Source organism: Eurosta solidaginis, chromosome 4 (assembly GCF_040869045.1).
Source record: "Eurosta solidaginis isolate ZX-2024a chromosome 4, ASM4086904v1, whole genome shotgun sequence".
Taxonomy (NCBI): Eukaryota; Metazoa; Arthropoda; class Insecta; order Diptera; family Tephritidae; genus Eurosta; species Eurosta solidaginis.
Genome location: NC_090322.1, coordinates 224469098 through 224485542, shown reverse-complemented (window position 1 = coordinate 224485542; position 16445 = coordinate 224469098). Strand labels below are relative to the sequence as shown.

The following is a 16445-nucleotide window of genomic DNA, read 5'->3' as shown; positions in this document are numbered from 1 at the left end:
ATAGAAACATATGTGTATCCTTCTTTGTATAAGCATAACGTCGATGCCTTTGCAACACCATCTTTCGACCAACTGCAAAACTATCTATCTAATAGTGTTTGAATTTTACAGGAGAGCAGAAAAACTTATTTCAGATCCTGTTTTCTTTAGGAATTTTTTCCATGATGAATTAAAGTATTTTTTTTTTTTCATTAATGATAACACATTTACTTTGTATATACTTAAAAATGCTCCGTTATGCGCTCATATAAGAAAACGAGCTTAAATGCGACTTTGGAATCCAAATTCAATTTAACCATTTTTTTAGAAAATTGATATTCGAATATGAAATTTATGATTTTTTGGATGGAGTGGGATGCACTGAGCTCAGGGCTTAGAAATTTCAAGTTTGCCACATGGTTGTATTTGGGTGGCTTTGCAATTTGTCGATAGATGGTTTTGCAAAGACGTCGACGAAATAGATACTTAGATTAATTCTCCTTAGTGCACTATCATTAGCATATATGTACATACGTACATACAAACAATCCAAAAAATAGAACCTTTTTTTACGAATTTTAACAGAACGTTGAAAATTTTTTACGAAAAAGTATTTGAAAATTAATATATGACATAAATATATATACATGTCCAGCTGATATGAATGAAAATATATGCATAGGTAAATATATACGTACCTAGAAATGTACACCCCAACTTAATAACGCTTGTAAATTCTGGTTTTTTTCACCATTCGCTCTAATTCAAGATGTACATACATATGGGGTATTCCATCCCATTTCGACCAATTTTGAACCCGACCCCTTTAGAATTGGCTGAAAGTTTTTCTTCTTTTTCTACCTTACGAAAGACGTTTTCAGAATTTTTTAAAATTTTTTCATCCAACTCAAAAAAAGTTATGAATTTAAAAAAAAAAACACCGTTTTTGTTTTCAAAATGCTATAACTTTTTCAAAAATTTACCGTTTGGGATCTTTTTTTTAACAATTTGTTTTTAAATGTACTTTTCGGAAAAAATACAAAAAAAACTTCAAAGTTTTTTTTTTTTGTAATTTTTAGTTTTTCGAGATTTTTCGAATTTCGCCCTTATTTTTTTTTTTTTTTTTTTGTTTAATTGAAAAAAAACTTAAAAATTTTTTTTTTGTATTTTTTCCGAAAAGTACATTTAAAACCATATTTTATAAAAAAAAAAAATGATCCCAAACGGTCAATTTTTGAAAAAGTTATAGCATTTTGAAAAAACACCGTTTTCCAACTCAAAATAAGTTTTAAAAAAAAACACAGTTTTTTTTTCAAAATGCTATAACTTTTTCAAAAATTTACCGTTTGGGATCATTTTTTTTTTTTAATATGTTTTTAAATGTACTTTTCGGAAAAAATACAAAACAAATTTTAAAGTTTATTTTTTCCAAATAAAATAAAAAAAAAAAAATTCTCGGCCCACTCCGGGATTAGTGGGGATGATTGCAGAATTGATTGAAGTTTTTTATGAGAAAAAAAAAAAATGGGCGAAATTCGAAAAATTTCGAAAAACTGAAAAATTACAAAAAAAAAACTTTAAAAATTTGTTTGAATTTTTTCCGAAAAGTACATTTAAAAACAAATTTTTTAAAAAAAAAAAAGATCCCAAACGGTCAATTTTTGAAAAAGTTATAGCATTTTGATAACAAAAACGGTGTTTTTTTAAAAATTCATAACTTTTTTGAGTTGGATGAAAAAATTTGAAAAACTTCTGAAAAACGTCTTTCGTAAGCTAGAAAAAGAAGAAGAACTTTCAGCCAATTGTAAAGGGGTCGGGTTCAAAATTGGTCGAAATGGGATGGAATACCCCATATATATGTGACGCAAAATGTGATGTGGTGAAAGTCCCACTCAAAGCAAGTATGTTCGTACAGTTCACAGCGAACTACCACACGAATTGCATTTTTCACCTCTTAATTTTATTTAATTTTGTGTCACATCTTAAAATTTCATTCTCATCATTTTTTCACAACGTACCTCAAGAAGTTTAATTTCAGAAAGGAATGAGATTTGCTACAATCAAAAATACTAAAATATATAATTTTTTAAAGGTTCTCTATTTATATTCCATTTAAGTTGTCTAATATTTCACTTTATTTTATTTAATTTTAGGCAGGCTAACAGAAGCTCACCGCTTTGGTTTTAGAGGCCGCGATGGTAGCAGCGAGCCTATTCCATCCTTCAGTGTGCCATGTATGACAGGACAATTTCGTTGTAATAGCGGTAAATGCATAACATCGCTGTGGGTGTGTAACTATCAAAAAGATTGCGAGGATGGCGAAGATGAGCAACAGTCTTGTCGTAAGTATTTTTGAATTATAAATTACCTTAAAACAATACAAACATAAGTTCTGTAATAGCACGGTCATGAGTCTTTCTATGGCTCAATCTCAATTGGACTCGAATCGGCGTTACTATTATTATTATAATTTGCATGCTAACAGCACTGTTCGCCCTCTTCATACTTAGCTGTTGCCGGAAGGTAAAACAGAGATACCTTCAAAGTACAGAACCGCAAGGAAGTCTTCTATTAGCCTTCTGGCAGCACCCACGAAGATACAGAACATTGATGACAGCATGCAAGGCCAGTCAAACTGGTCTCTAAATTTGTCAGTGTCATCGCCGGACTAATATTTTAGTAATTCGCTGGGCTGCTAGAAAAAAAAAATATTATAGTTTCTCTGAAAGAACCATGATAACTTCTGGCAGACTGATCCCAAGCACCACAGGCCGGCTCTTAACTGCATTCACGTAGAGTCGGTAAACGTAAATCATTCTTTCAGATCCTTTACAAAAGAAAAACCTTCAACATCATATTCCATATGGTGTAAACCTGTTAACTGCTTGATTCCCTTCTATCCCGTTTGACCACAATTCTCCTCGTTGTCGTATTTATTTGCGAGGCAATTCCTGCTACTAAACCCATAACAACTTGCACAGAATACGATTCCTGCTGCCAAGGGATGGCCAACTGTGTTTTCATTGCCAAAATAGCAAGATCAGACAAACTTTTCATGGCGGCAGCGCTTTGGCTTGATTCTCCTTTAGAACCGAGAAGAGAATAAATAAGGAATTAGCTGCAGAGGTCAGTTCTGGTGCTGTCGGTTCGACCAGGAGTGCATTCGCCGATCCATTTTTGACCCAGCATAACATCCTCCCTAACAGCCTATGCCATTTAACAGAAAGGAATAGCTTTAAATACCTGAGTTTCATAGCTCACTTGTTCATATCCAGCTCGAAGAACCGTGTATAATTTTGCACTTTATTATTTAGCTTCTTGCTTAATTATTGAGCTCAAGGTCGCAAGGATAAATAAAACACCATATATTTTGTGGTATTATAATTTATATAATTGGTCGATATTTCGGTTTCAATCTGAAACCGTCATCAGGAACAAAAGAATTTACTTGATTTATTATTTAGGGCACATTTTCTTTTAGTTTTTAGATAAAAATAATTATTTTTTTATTTCCTCTTTTTAAAAATTCACAAACTTAAAACACATAAAAAATTAAAAATCGCGATGCGTGTTGGTGGGCAGTTTGATATAAACTAACCAAACAATGGTTGTGAGCCAGGGATGGTTGCAGGCATAGCTGAGCTGCACTGCTTGCGCTTGGCCGCACTGGCCGGGTGTTGCCAGACCGTGGCGGACGGACTTAGTCCGAAAATTAGATCATGTCTTCAACAGGCTTCAAAAACCTAAGTTCATTAGAACAGAGTGGCATTTTACTCCACATGACAACTACGTTGACTTTCAGCGTCTTGTTTCGGAGATGCTTTCTAGTTTTTCTTTACACGTTCATAGGAAACTTTTGAACCCTATGTTCTTTGCCATTGTTAATTGGGCATTTCTTGTGTTTCTTTGTTTTTTCTGTTACCTAAAGTGTTGCTTGCTAAGAAAAGACCCTGGTAGATGCCAATTTCCGTTCCGGAACGGTATAGCTGTCCTTCAATGGACCGTGGTTACATGTTGAAAGTAGAAATTATATGCGAGAATTTAGATATTATATTATCGGGCATGACATGTATCCAGAAACAGGTTAAATATAATGTCGAAAGTAGCTATTTTAATATTTACCGGGACATGTGCGGATTAAATCATTGCCTACCTGCCATTTCACGAAATTGTATCCCAAAGTACTGATGAACTGGAATATCGCTTGACCACAAGTCAATCATAAAAAATTCAGTTAATCTTAGAATATGTACATAAAAAAGCAAAGCGAATCATTGTTTTGTGTCCTTAAGTGCCGTTCATTCCGCCAGCATGGTACGGATTACGCTTGGAGTTGGTTTTATTAAGCTGCCCTTTCTACATTTTCCGTATTCATTAAAAGCAGGGACACTTCTTGTAGTGTGCGGCTCCAGGTTATATATTTCTATGGGCTATTAAAATGACTGATGATCCATATCTAGTACCGTAAGAGATGATGCCCACGCCAAGAGCCTTAACACAGTTGTAACTTAATTTACTGTTGCTTTTCCTTGGTCGCTTTGTTGGGCAGCTATAACCGTTTAAACCGTTTAAAAATTTCCTTGGTAGTAGGCTGATGTTATCGTCCTTTGGACTGAGTTTGAGTTCATTGGTTCGAATTTATTATTCTCGACATATTTAGGCCGCTCTTCTCCATAAATATTAAAGGAAAATCATATCTACAAATATTTTGTTTTTTATCTTCGAATAACCTTCATTCTTTATTTTCCTATTAATTAGCACCACCTGAGTGTGAAGTGGGACAAATCAGCTGCGGACAATATGTTTTTAATAAAACTTATTGCATACCACCGCATTTTCGTTGTGATATGACTGATGATTGTGAGGACAAATCTGATGAAGCGCAGTGCAGTGAGTAGAAAATATTTATATTTTTATTAAGTTTATTATTATTTATTTTTTAATATATGTATATTAACACTGGTTGTTGTTAGGTTATGTTTTTAGTCACTCACCGAACATTTATATTCGAAAATGTCTTAAGCTTGAAACCCCGCCTCCGGAAAAACATTTAGAAAACTCTAAATAAAAAGTTCGAAATTTTCGTAAAATTTTATCGAATTTTTGAAATTTTTCGAGCCCGTTTTTAAGATATTTTTTCATAGTTTAAAAAATTCTCGAAAATAATAAATGAAAAATTAAGTTAATGAAATTTCATCAAAACTTCCACTGTTATTCTCGTGTTGGCTACTGTATAAAGCAAACAAGATAAGAATAAACTAAAATGGTTGGTAGGGTTTCAAAAAAAGTTCGAATAATTCGATAAAGATTTGTGTACGTTTATTAATAAAATTTCGCTATTCGAATAGCTGATTTATTTAGACTATTCGAATAGTCGCAACTCAACGATAATTCGATTTTCAAAATCAAAGTCCTTTTTTGTATGAAGAAGAAACAAAAAAAATTACGTGTCGCCATGTATGTATCAAATATTTCTTCTTTGTTGAAACTTAATGTTAATTAGATCGATTATGAGATATTGAAACCTTGGAATGGCATGTCTCAAAAATTTTTTTAATTATCAGAGCTTTCCGAATTCAGTGAAAAAAAAATATTAAAAAGTAGATATACCAAACTTTCAAAACATCAGAAGACATTTTTTACAGTTTTCGAGAACTTATTCGTGGTTACCGCAAATATTTGTAGCTTTAAAAATAAAGAAGACGTTGGTACTTATCCAACTTGTCCAAACTGATATTTCTAAGATGAGATGTGATGAGTGACAACCAGCTCACATGAGAGCTTTGAACAACGATTTCTCGAAAAGTTCTATGCAGCTCATATTATTGTCCGTCTTGGCTTCAGGAATACGTAGGCAAAGTATTTAAACGTCATTTTGGATCACCCTATGTGTACCATTTTGGATTAGATTAACACTCACGTGCCCAGGAACTTACATACCAAATTTCATTAAGATACCTCAAAATTTACTCAAGTTATCGTGTTTACGGATAGACGGACGGACGGACATGGCTAAATTAATTTCTTTTTTCGCCCAGATCATTTTGATATATAGAAGTCCATATCTATCTCGATTATTTTATTCCGTTACGGGATACCGTTATGCGAACAAAATTAATATAATCTGAAAGCTCTGCTCAGCTAAGTATAAAAACGTGTATGAATTTCGTAACTGAAACTGTAGTTTGTTACTAAACTTATCTCAAAAACTTTCTCGAAAAAAGTTTACGAAAGCTTCGAACATTTTATATGATGTTCTCTGAAATTTTTTGAGTATGCAGTTTTTTAGCTCAATAAATTTTAATCCATCAAACTAAAAGTTAAAGTTTTCCCGAAATTCGCATTGACTTTTTGTACATTTTTTTCCGAATGGTGTCTAAGATTTTCCTTCTACTTTGTGAGACTAAAATTGGTTGGTCTACAAGAATGCATACTCAAAAAAAAATTCCGTAAAGTTGAAAAGAAAGTTCAAAATTATCGTAAAATTTTCTGTAATTTTGAGATTGGTTTGTATAATTTTTGTTACACAATTTATAGAGGTTTTTTCCTAAAATATTAGGGGTATTCCCTCTGTATAGAATCCATAGAAAACGTATGAGATTTTTCCACTTTACTGTCAGAAGTTTTCTGCACGCAACAGCAAAATTTTCTATGGTTTCTAGATTTTCTTTACTCAAACAAATCTATATTTGAATAACTAGCAAATTTATAAATGTGACAAGAATGTGTAAACTTATTTCTTCATTAAAACAAACAGCAATTTTCTGTGCGTGGCAATTTTGTAAACTTTTTGAATGCATAAAATATAAATTTTATAATTAGCTTTTGGCGTTATATGCAGAACCAGATCCAACGGATATTTCTTGCTTAAGTGGTGCGCTTTCTGAGTGTTATATATTTGGTCTAGAAAGCCTGGAATATTTTCTACGTTTACTACGTTTTCTAGACTGAAAGAATTACCCTATTGGTAATAAAAAAAAATTGGGAAAGACAAAAGTGCACTTAGATAAATTTAAAGGTTTTAGATAGTTTGACATTCTGGATGGCTAATTTAGGATTAAAGATCTCAAGAGTACGCATTCCAAGCTCTGCTGGCTTGGTGCGCATTGCTGCATTACCCCATCTGCATTATACCACCCGTGAACCCTTTCTGCTAACGCTTTCTTGGCTATTATTGATATAATAGCTGTGTTTTTATACTCAGCTAAGCAGAGCTCACAGAGTGTATTAATTTTGTTCGCATAACGGTAATCCGTAACGGCATAAACTAATCGAGATAGATATAGACTTCTTATATCAAAATGATCTGGGCGAAAAAAGAAATTCATTTAGCCATGTCCGTCTGTCCGTCCGTTCGTAAACACGATAACTTGAGTAAATTTTGAGGTATCTTAATGAAATTTGGCACTCATCTCAGATCGCTATTTAAAATGAAATCGGACGATAACCACGCCCACTTTTTCGATATCGAAAATTTCGAAAAACCGAAAAAGTGAGATAATTCATAACCCAAGACGGATAAAGCGATGAAGCTTGGTAGATGGGTTGACCTTATGACGCAGAATGAAAATTAAACAAAAATTTTCTTAAGTCAAATTTTAACAAAAAATTTAATATCTCTACAGTTAATAAGTAAACTTAGCCTTCCTTACTTGTTTTTACATGTAAATACATATGCACTTAAAATATATATGGACTGCCAATCCATAACTTTATCCACGCTTATGAAATTGTTGCGCAGAAAATTAGTACTGCTAAATGTCAGAATGCATTATACACATTGGCAGCTGACGTGGTGTGGTGCAACAAAAGAGTTCAAAAACTTAAATTTTTCCATGCGCTGTCAAACCCTTATTCCAATCTCCTAAATTGAATACGACACTCATTGATTTTTATTTTTGTTTTGTTTATTTTAAAAATTATTTCCACATTCATGTTAAAAAATTCGTTATTTATTAGATTTATTCAAAGAAAACAAAACAAAATTTCAGATTTCTTGCGTTAATTGTGGCGAGCAAAACGACGTAAAAGTCGAATTTGTTCGAGCCTTTATTGAGAAAAATTAATAGCAACTGCCGCTGCTATTTTTCTGTTCGCTGCTGTACACATACTTGATAACTCTTTTACTTTGCTATACTTCACTTCTCAAAAGCTAAATGAAATTTTTGCTATGCAAATATGAAATAATCATAATTTTGCTTTTTTATTTTATGCAAATAACTATAAGGAATAAAGCAAGTGGCATTGCAGAAACTTTTTTTTTTCCATCTTTATTTTCAATTTAAGTGTTTGCTTTTGTTTTTTTTTTACTATACATTCCCAATTCTTTCGAGTATTATTTATATTATTGTTTTGCATTTTTATTTCGCTTTTCATTCGCTGAATACACAAAACAAAAGCTTTGTGCTATTTCGTGCTATTGTTGTTGTTGTTATTTACACTGATTATTATACGAAATTTCAACTTTTACCAATTGTTCAACACACAAAACACAAAAGTGTTAAAGACTTGCCGCTGGTGGCTGGTGGCTTGGGGTTCGCAGCTCTGCGTCTTACCGTTGATTTTGCTATGGCAAACGATAAAGTTTAAATATGAGAATTGTGCGCAAAAGTTTTGCAACTTTGGGAGTTCTTTTGACTGGTTTCTAAATGAGACTTCACGTAAACAAAAGCTACACTGAAATTACTGAATGACGTTTTTTTTTATTTGAATACTATTTCTATGATTTACGCATAATTCGAATAAAGAAGGTTGAATGAAATGATAGCACAGATGGAGGCGGGCAGCTGGAATTCGAGTTTAACAAGTTTTTATTTGAATTTTCGTGAATTTATATAATGATAGTGAAAATATTATTTCTTTAAATTGAATTTTTATGTACGCACAGGTGTTTGTATATGCGCGAAAACGTTGGTATTGTTTTTCTTATTAAAAAGTGTAAATCGAAATTCTATTTAACTTAAAAAAGTTTCACACCGGTGAGAGAATAGATGTTTTTGATATAAGCATTCATTCTTTTACATATTTGGGGCAGATATTGCATCGATATTTGTTGGTTAAAGGAAGACTTTTCTTAACAAATGGGTATGCAGGTCAAACCAGCAGTTCCTGGGAAGAAGAATTGATTTCGAATTAAACAAATAAAATATCTTGTTTCCGTAAATCAAAATAATATGTGTTTTTTTTTTTTTTTTTTTTGTTTTAGGGGTATGCTGAAACCATTCAAATACCCTTTATAGTCTAGCAGTAGCAGGATACCCCATTCGACAAGCACTTTCTCAGGCCCTATTACCATGCCTATTATTTAGCTTCTTCAGAAGATATTTCTCATTGAATTTAGCTTACAATATGGGGGATGCTGAGAAAAGGAATACCGAGAGAATCAAAAAGTGTACCTCAATTATGCAGTGTATGGCTTGACGCCTCTACTGTAAAGACTAGGGTTTGATATTTCTCAAGGTTTTTAGTTCGCTACATATAGCAGAACGCCGCCTCCCATGCCAATTTTAAAAGGGCATAAAATGTGTATAGACGGGGTTTGTCCCTTCCACAATGGATATATGAATTAATATGCCTAGTTGCAGACCTGCAGAACTACAGGGTATATTCAGAATTGACAAGTAGTAGTTTTAAATTACTAGGAATCTTAGCCTGTCGATTTTGGCTATATCCTGCCTTGCGATAGCTTAGCCAATTGGGAGAGATCTCAAATTATCCTGCAACTGTCCAACTGGAGGTCGCCTACTTTATCGTTAGGTGGGAAGTTGATCTCAGTGAGCTAATTGGAGAGACAGCGAGGAAATCTTAAGGTGTATGTTTCGTGAACAGCTTTTTGATAACAAGCTTTCCTTGGCTTCCTGCGACTGTCTTTTCCCCTACACAGAGACATGTGTGTACCCTGTCTGTAGTGTTAATGCGCCGTTTTATGTTTTTTGAACTTTTGTGATGCTAGTTTTTATGATCATATTTCGGGCCTTTGGAAAATGTTGTGTTGGATAAGCGAACTTTCCGATTATAAGACTAAAGACCCTTTTTCTTTATAGCCTTAATGTTGTTCAGCATGTTTTCGAGGTCATGGTGAGGCTATTAGTTTTTCACGAAAAATTACCTTATCGACGTCATCCACCTCGCTTACTAGCTCTAAAGTGCAAATAAGTATTATCTGGACGGGAACGGCGGCTCATTTCGATTAATAGTACTTTGCGACGAAGCATCTTTTCCAACATCCTATTGAAACCTTCCCATTCGGATGCTAAGCTTTAGTTAATTATGTACCGAGATTCACTAATGCCAAGCTCGATTATTTACCCCATTTTTATCGAAAGTTTATGGAATTCACAAGCAAAATAAAAAAACGCTTAAAACAGAAAAAACAAAACAAACGAAAGAAACAAAAGAGTCAACACAAAACACACAAACAAAACAAATAAGCCAAACGAGGCAATACAAAATAAGCAAAACAATTAAAACAAACACAGCACAAAGCAAACAAAATCGGCAAAATAAGCACAACAAACCAAACATACAAAACAAACAAACAAGCAAATAAGGCAAACACAAGGATCACCACAATCACAAGAAACAAAACAAAGAAAACAAACGAAGCAAACCAAAAATACAAAACAAATATGCAAAAAAGACAAACACAAGAGACAAAATGCACGAATCATACAAAACAAAGAAACCGACCCGAAAAAACTAAGAAAGCAAAAAACCAAAACAAAGCAAGCAAAAAATTAAAACAAAAAATTAATAAATGTAAGGTGCGATAACCTCCGAATTTTAATTTTTCCTACAAATTGGCGGGACGGGACCTACTCGTTTTATGCCGACTCCTAACGGCATATGCGAGGCAGATGATTTTTCACTGAAAGCTTTTCATGGCAGAAATACACTCGGAGTGCTTGCCAAACACTGCCCAGGGGCAACCCAGCTTAGAAAAATTTTTTTCTAATTGAAAAATCTTTTTTATAAAATTTTGATGTTGCTTTGCCCGGGGTGTGAATCCAGGGCATTCGGTGTGGTAGGCGGAGCACGCTACCATCACACTACGGTGGCCGCAATTAAAATTAATTAAAACAAACAGTGAAATAAAAAAATAAAAAGATTTGAGCGAAATATTCAAACCAATAAAAACAAACAAAATACACAAAATAAGCAAAATAAACAAAAATCAAAAAATAAATAAAATGGTTCAAATATATGGCTGGCTCATCTGTAAAGCAACAAATTATGTCTGTTCAAATTGTCAAAATCTGTGTATTGGTGTTGGTGCGAATGTTATGGAATGGAAACACAAAACTTAGCAGGTTTTGTATGTGTAAGAAAATGTTGCCAATGTGTTGGCTTCGTTTTGTGTTTGCCATCTCCTTTTGACAATCACATCGACCATGCAATGATAGAAATAAAACCAGCTGATGAGATGAACCAACCATATTATTAAGCCATGAATGCAAGCAAAAATTAATTTTTTTGGAAATTTTAATTTCAATAAGCTACAGCCTAAAAAAAAATTGCAGTTCTCAGCAGAGGCGTGCCACGTATGGAAACATCGTAGGAACTATTTGAGCTGCACCTATTTGTCCCGTAATAATTATTTTAAACTTCACTCTTCTTTGGCCGTTGGCCTAAGGCCCGATATCCCCTCATGCCTAGCCCCGCCAATCGCATTTCCTGTATGGCGATGATATTAAGCTCTGCGTTCACGAAGAGGCTACTAACATTGCGGGTCGCAAGCTCAGCGCTCAATCCAGTTACAGAATGTTTTAATAATAGTACTTTTATGTATATACGCAGCTCGCTTGGTCAAAGACAGATGCTCGATTTCAGGCGCACCTCATCGTGAACAGACGCTGCAAATCTTGGTGAGACCTTTAGCGGAGTACGCCAAAGAGTACACGTTTTCATACTCAGCGTGCTTTGCACACAGGGTATATTAACTTTGATTGGATAACGGTTGGTTGTACAGGTATAGAGGAATACAGCTAGATATGCTAGATATTAACTTCCATATATCAAAATCATCAGTATCGAAACAAAATTTCATTGAGCCATCTCAGTCCGTCCGTTAACACGATAACTTGAGTAAATATTGAAATGTCTTCACCAAATTTGGATTGGTATTGAAAATGAGCGAAATCGGATGAAAACCACGCCCACTTTTTATATATATAACATTTTGGAAAACACAAAAACCTAATTATTTAGTAAATAATACACCTAGAATGTTGAAATTTGACATGTGGACTGATATTGAGACTCTTGATAAAAAAAATTTTAAATGGGCGTGGCACCGCCCACTTGTGATAAAATAAATTTTACAAATATTATTAACCATAAATCAAAAATCCTTAAACCTATGGTAACAAAATTCGGCAGAGAGGTTGCCTTTACTAAAAGGAATGCTTTGAAAAAAGTTAACGAAATCGGTTAAGGACCACGCCCACTTTTATATAAAATATTTCTAAAAGGGTTGTGGGCGAATAAAATAAGCTATATCTTTGCAAAACAGAGCTTTATATCAATGGTATTTCATTACCCAAGTGGATTTATAACAATAAATAAGAAAAACTTCAAATTTTAAAAAATGGGCGTGTCACCGTCCCTTTTATGACTAAGCAATTTTCTATAATTCGGGAGCCATAACTCGAAGAAAAATTAACGGATTGCAATAAACTCGGGTACACAAATTTTCCCTATAGCAGGAAATACTTCTAGTAAAAATGGACGAGATCGGTTAAAGATTACGCCCACTTTTATATAAACGATTTTTAAAAGGGTCGTAGACGAAAATAGTAAGCTATATCTTAGTGAAAAAGAGCTTTGTATCAATAAAATTTTACTTTCTAAATTGAATTATAATATTAAATTGTAAAACACTAACATTTTTGAAAATGGGTGTGGCTCCGCCCCTTTTATGACTAAGCAATTTTCGATGTTTCGGGAGCCATAACTCGAAGAAAAATTAACATATCGTAATGAAATTGTGTACACATATTTTCCTTATAGCAGAAAATATTTTAGTAAAAATGGACGGGATCGGTTAAAGACCGCGGCAACTTAGATATAAAACAAGTTTAAAAGGGTCGTAGACTATAATAATAAGCTATAACAAAAAATTGTTTTGAATCAATGATATTTCACTTATCAAGTTTAATTAAAAGAGAAAATTGGGAGACATTTCTTTTTTTAAAGGGCGGTGCCACGTGTTATGTATAAAAGTGAGAAGCTTACTCTGAGTAAATAATGTTCGGTTACACCCGAACTTAGACACCTTTACTTGTTAGACATCATATTACAAATGATTTTAATTCTACTCACATTACAACAAAATTAAATCTAAATTTAAAATATCTTCATGCTTTTTACTTATTTACAATGAAATTAGAAATGCATACGTGCATAACGGCACTTGTCACGCAAAAGGTTACGTATACGGTATGATACCAATAAAAGCAAATCGTCATCAAACGGATTCCTGAATTTTAATTTAAAAGAAAATGCGACATCTTCCTTTCACCCGTGAATATGGTGCCAATAGGTACCTTCATTTTTATATAATGATGCGCATATTTTCCCTTTCAAATTATATAAACACTTAAACACACACATTCACACATTAAAAATTCTCTTTCATAAGTAGATAATTGTATTTTTAGCTTAAATACATGTAAAGAAGCTTAACAAATGTTGATTCTTGACGTCCTTGGTAATCGAAAATTGGCGCTCTTCAATTACGACATTCATGTGCTTTCAATTCTTAAACTTTACAGCATTGAATATTTTGTGAGTTTAAATTACAAAGTAAACATTTTCCGCCACTTCAATTGTACGCGCTTACTCACCTTACACGTGGACTTAAATTCAATTCATTTTCGACTTGCGCACAAAAGTTTGTTATTTATTAATCGAAAAATTCTTATGCGCAATGGAAATTATTTGTTATAAGGATATGTTAGTGAAGGTAATGAGCAAAAAATTGTATTAGGTACCAGCAGTTATTTTTGTGTGTGCAAAATTATCTCTAAATTTTGTTTGTTATTATAAAACCCTCATTCTTCTTGTAATATCCGCTAACTTTATCGTCGTCACAGGCAGCAATCAAAGACATACATACATATTGTCAACAATATGATAAGACAACTGAATTTAATGGCTGGGAGGCGTTAGCAGGGGCACTAATAATTTATTTTGTAGATATTCTTATAAATACATTAGAGTGTCGCAGAAAATAACCTCTCTTTTTTGTTGAGTGAGTCCCTATCGATAACTAGAAATACAAACACAAGAACGATGTAGTGTTGAGTGTGTAGTATTTTCGCGATATTGAGAGAAACAACTTCCTATAGGTGTTAAATTAACCATTTTTGAGTCTGAGAAACGTAGGCAAACAATTTTCCAATGTGAAAACCTTCATGGCCCCAGGCATATCCATAACATGATGTGCCATGTACATGTAACCTTTATTTTTTCCAAAAATTACAGTTCCAGTACAAATCAATTGTATCTATGCATACAGGAAGTGTTTATGCCAAATGCATGGCAAAGTATGTAAAATTCATATCTATTGCATTCTAAACATATTTATTTATACAAAAAATATACGTGATGTATTAGTGAAAAAGTATCAACAATTCATTGCTACCTGAGTGGAAAAAGTTTTATGTATGCATGAAATATGCATACTCTATCCAGGCAAATCTGGCACAAGATAGACGAAAATAGATCGGAAGCGGACATACTTTTGAATCACTTCTCTACTTATTAGCCCATTAGTGGGTATTATAGTAGGTCGCTGTCTTATGGGTAGCCATGGTGCTCAAAAAGGGCTGCAAACAAATGACTTCTGCCGTAGCTGCAGCGACGAGGAAGATACAGAAAGCGTAGAGCATTATCTATGCCATAATCGCGCCCTGTCGAAGACCAGATCCCGATGTCTCCACAAACACTTCTTTGGGTGCCGTGAGCAGCTAGAATCCGCAATTATAAACGAAATTCTGCGCTACATTAGGCAAATGCTTTAGTTTAGCTTAATGGGTGTATGAACCACGTTCTACAGAAGGAAAACAAGGGCCCTTCGTCGTATCACAAACGGCCGCAACGGCCTACGTGAGTCTCCGCTTGGCAGACGGTGGCGGTCACTTTAACCTAACCCAACCTAACCTTCATTAAGTACATCTACTTATTATCGTTTCAAAAAATTCCTTAAACACGTAAAAGACTAGATGTGCTTCTTGTTTTAGGTATACTGCTTTTTATCTTTCCTACAATCTTTTTTCTGGGAAACTAATGTATGACGAGAATATTTTCATGGCTGATATACACTTTCTGCGGTAGCCGAACAACTTCCGAAGAAGTATTTTTAAAGTAATTTGTCCCGTTACTTTAACACAGGAGCTGAAAAAGAGTTTTGGATGATATAATGCTTAAATAAAGTTTTGAAATAGGTGAGTATGAAGATGAATAAAGGAGTTTAAAGCCAGATGGTATCTTAGACCAAAAACCAACCCCAGTTTTGGAACCGTTGCCCACCCCGTACCACTTTGGCATTACTTCAGGGTGGCGTTCCATATTTCTCATTTTTTAAGAGCCTGCTGTTGTCCCTGCATCCAGGTACCCGCTATTTGCTCTGAGTGTCGATTTAATCGCCATTGCTTTACCTGCGCACACGGTTGCCACACCGTGTATTCATTTGGGACCAAAATTCACGAAAAAAAGGACCAAATCTCAAAAAAAAGGACCACATTTTTTTTTTTATTGGTATATAAGGAGGTCGTATTCGTTGTAAAATACAAAACTTTAAGATGTTTCCATGGTTTCCTATATAAAATTTTACTGGACATAATAAATACTTTGCTTAAATTCAAGGAACAAACAAAAATAAAATGTAGTTCATGGTATTATATTTTCACATTTCTAGAATAGGTGTATGTCGTTCACCAACCTAACGTTGTGACCCTAGATTTGCTCACAAAGCTTTTAATTCCAGCATTATGTTGTTGGTTACAATGAAATAAAATGTATAGCGCAGTTAAGTTTTAGTAAGGAAGGGCTAAAAAATGTGCGTTCTGGTCGAACTATGTGGAAAACTCAGTAGAGCATAAATGAAACTAAGCAATTTTGTTAGTTCTATTTCTATAGATGCTTACTTTTTCTCTTAACGTTTAAACTTTTTATCGTAGCCTAGATTCAGTAAGTGTGAGTTTTGATACCTGGCATCAGGGGTTAATGCTAGCACCTACGGGGATAATTTTGCACAAAATATTTCCTCCAACATCAAACCTTATTTGCTTTTGCTTCAAAAACTGAATAAAAAATAAAATTTTTTAATCGCATTCGTTATACATCTATAAAGTTATCGCCTTCAAGAAGTAGTTCTGCCTTCCAGTTAAAATATTTCTTGTGTGTTTAAATATCGATCCGCCTTCACAAACTCTCAATATCTCTCGGTAGGCTTGAATTAAATT

The 16445-nt window shown here is 33.7% G+C and overlaps 1 protein-coding gene across 3 annotated transcripts in view; it reads left to right on the top strand.

Moving 5' to 3' along the window:
- The window catches only part of mgl (megalin), an 822751-nt gene that overhangs the window by 739507 nt on the left and 66799 nt on the right, over positions 1-16445 (top strand). For all 3 annotated transcript variants that reach the window (XM_067784870.1, XM_067784871.1, XM_067784872.1), the window contains exons 3-4: positions 2133-2321; positions 4738-4869. In XM_067784870.1, coding sequence (XP_067640971.1) covers positions 2133-2321; positions 4738-4869 — 321 coding nt within the window. The remainder of the gene's footprint in view (positions 1-2132; positions 2322-4737; positions 4870-16445) is intronic.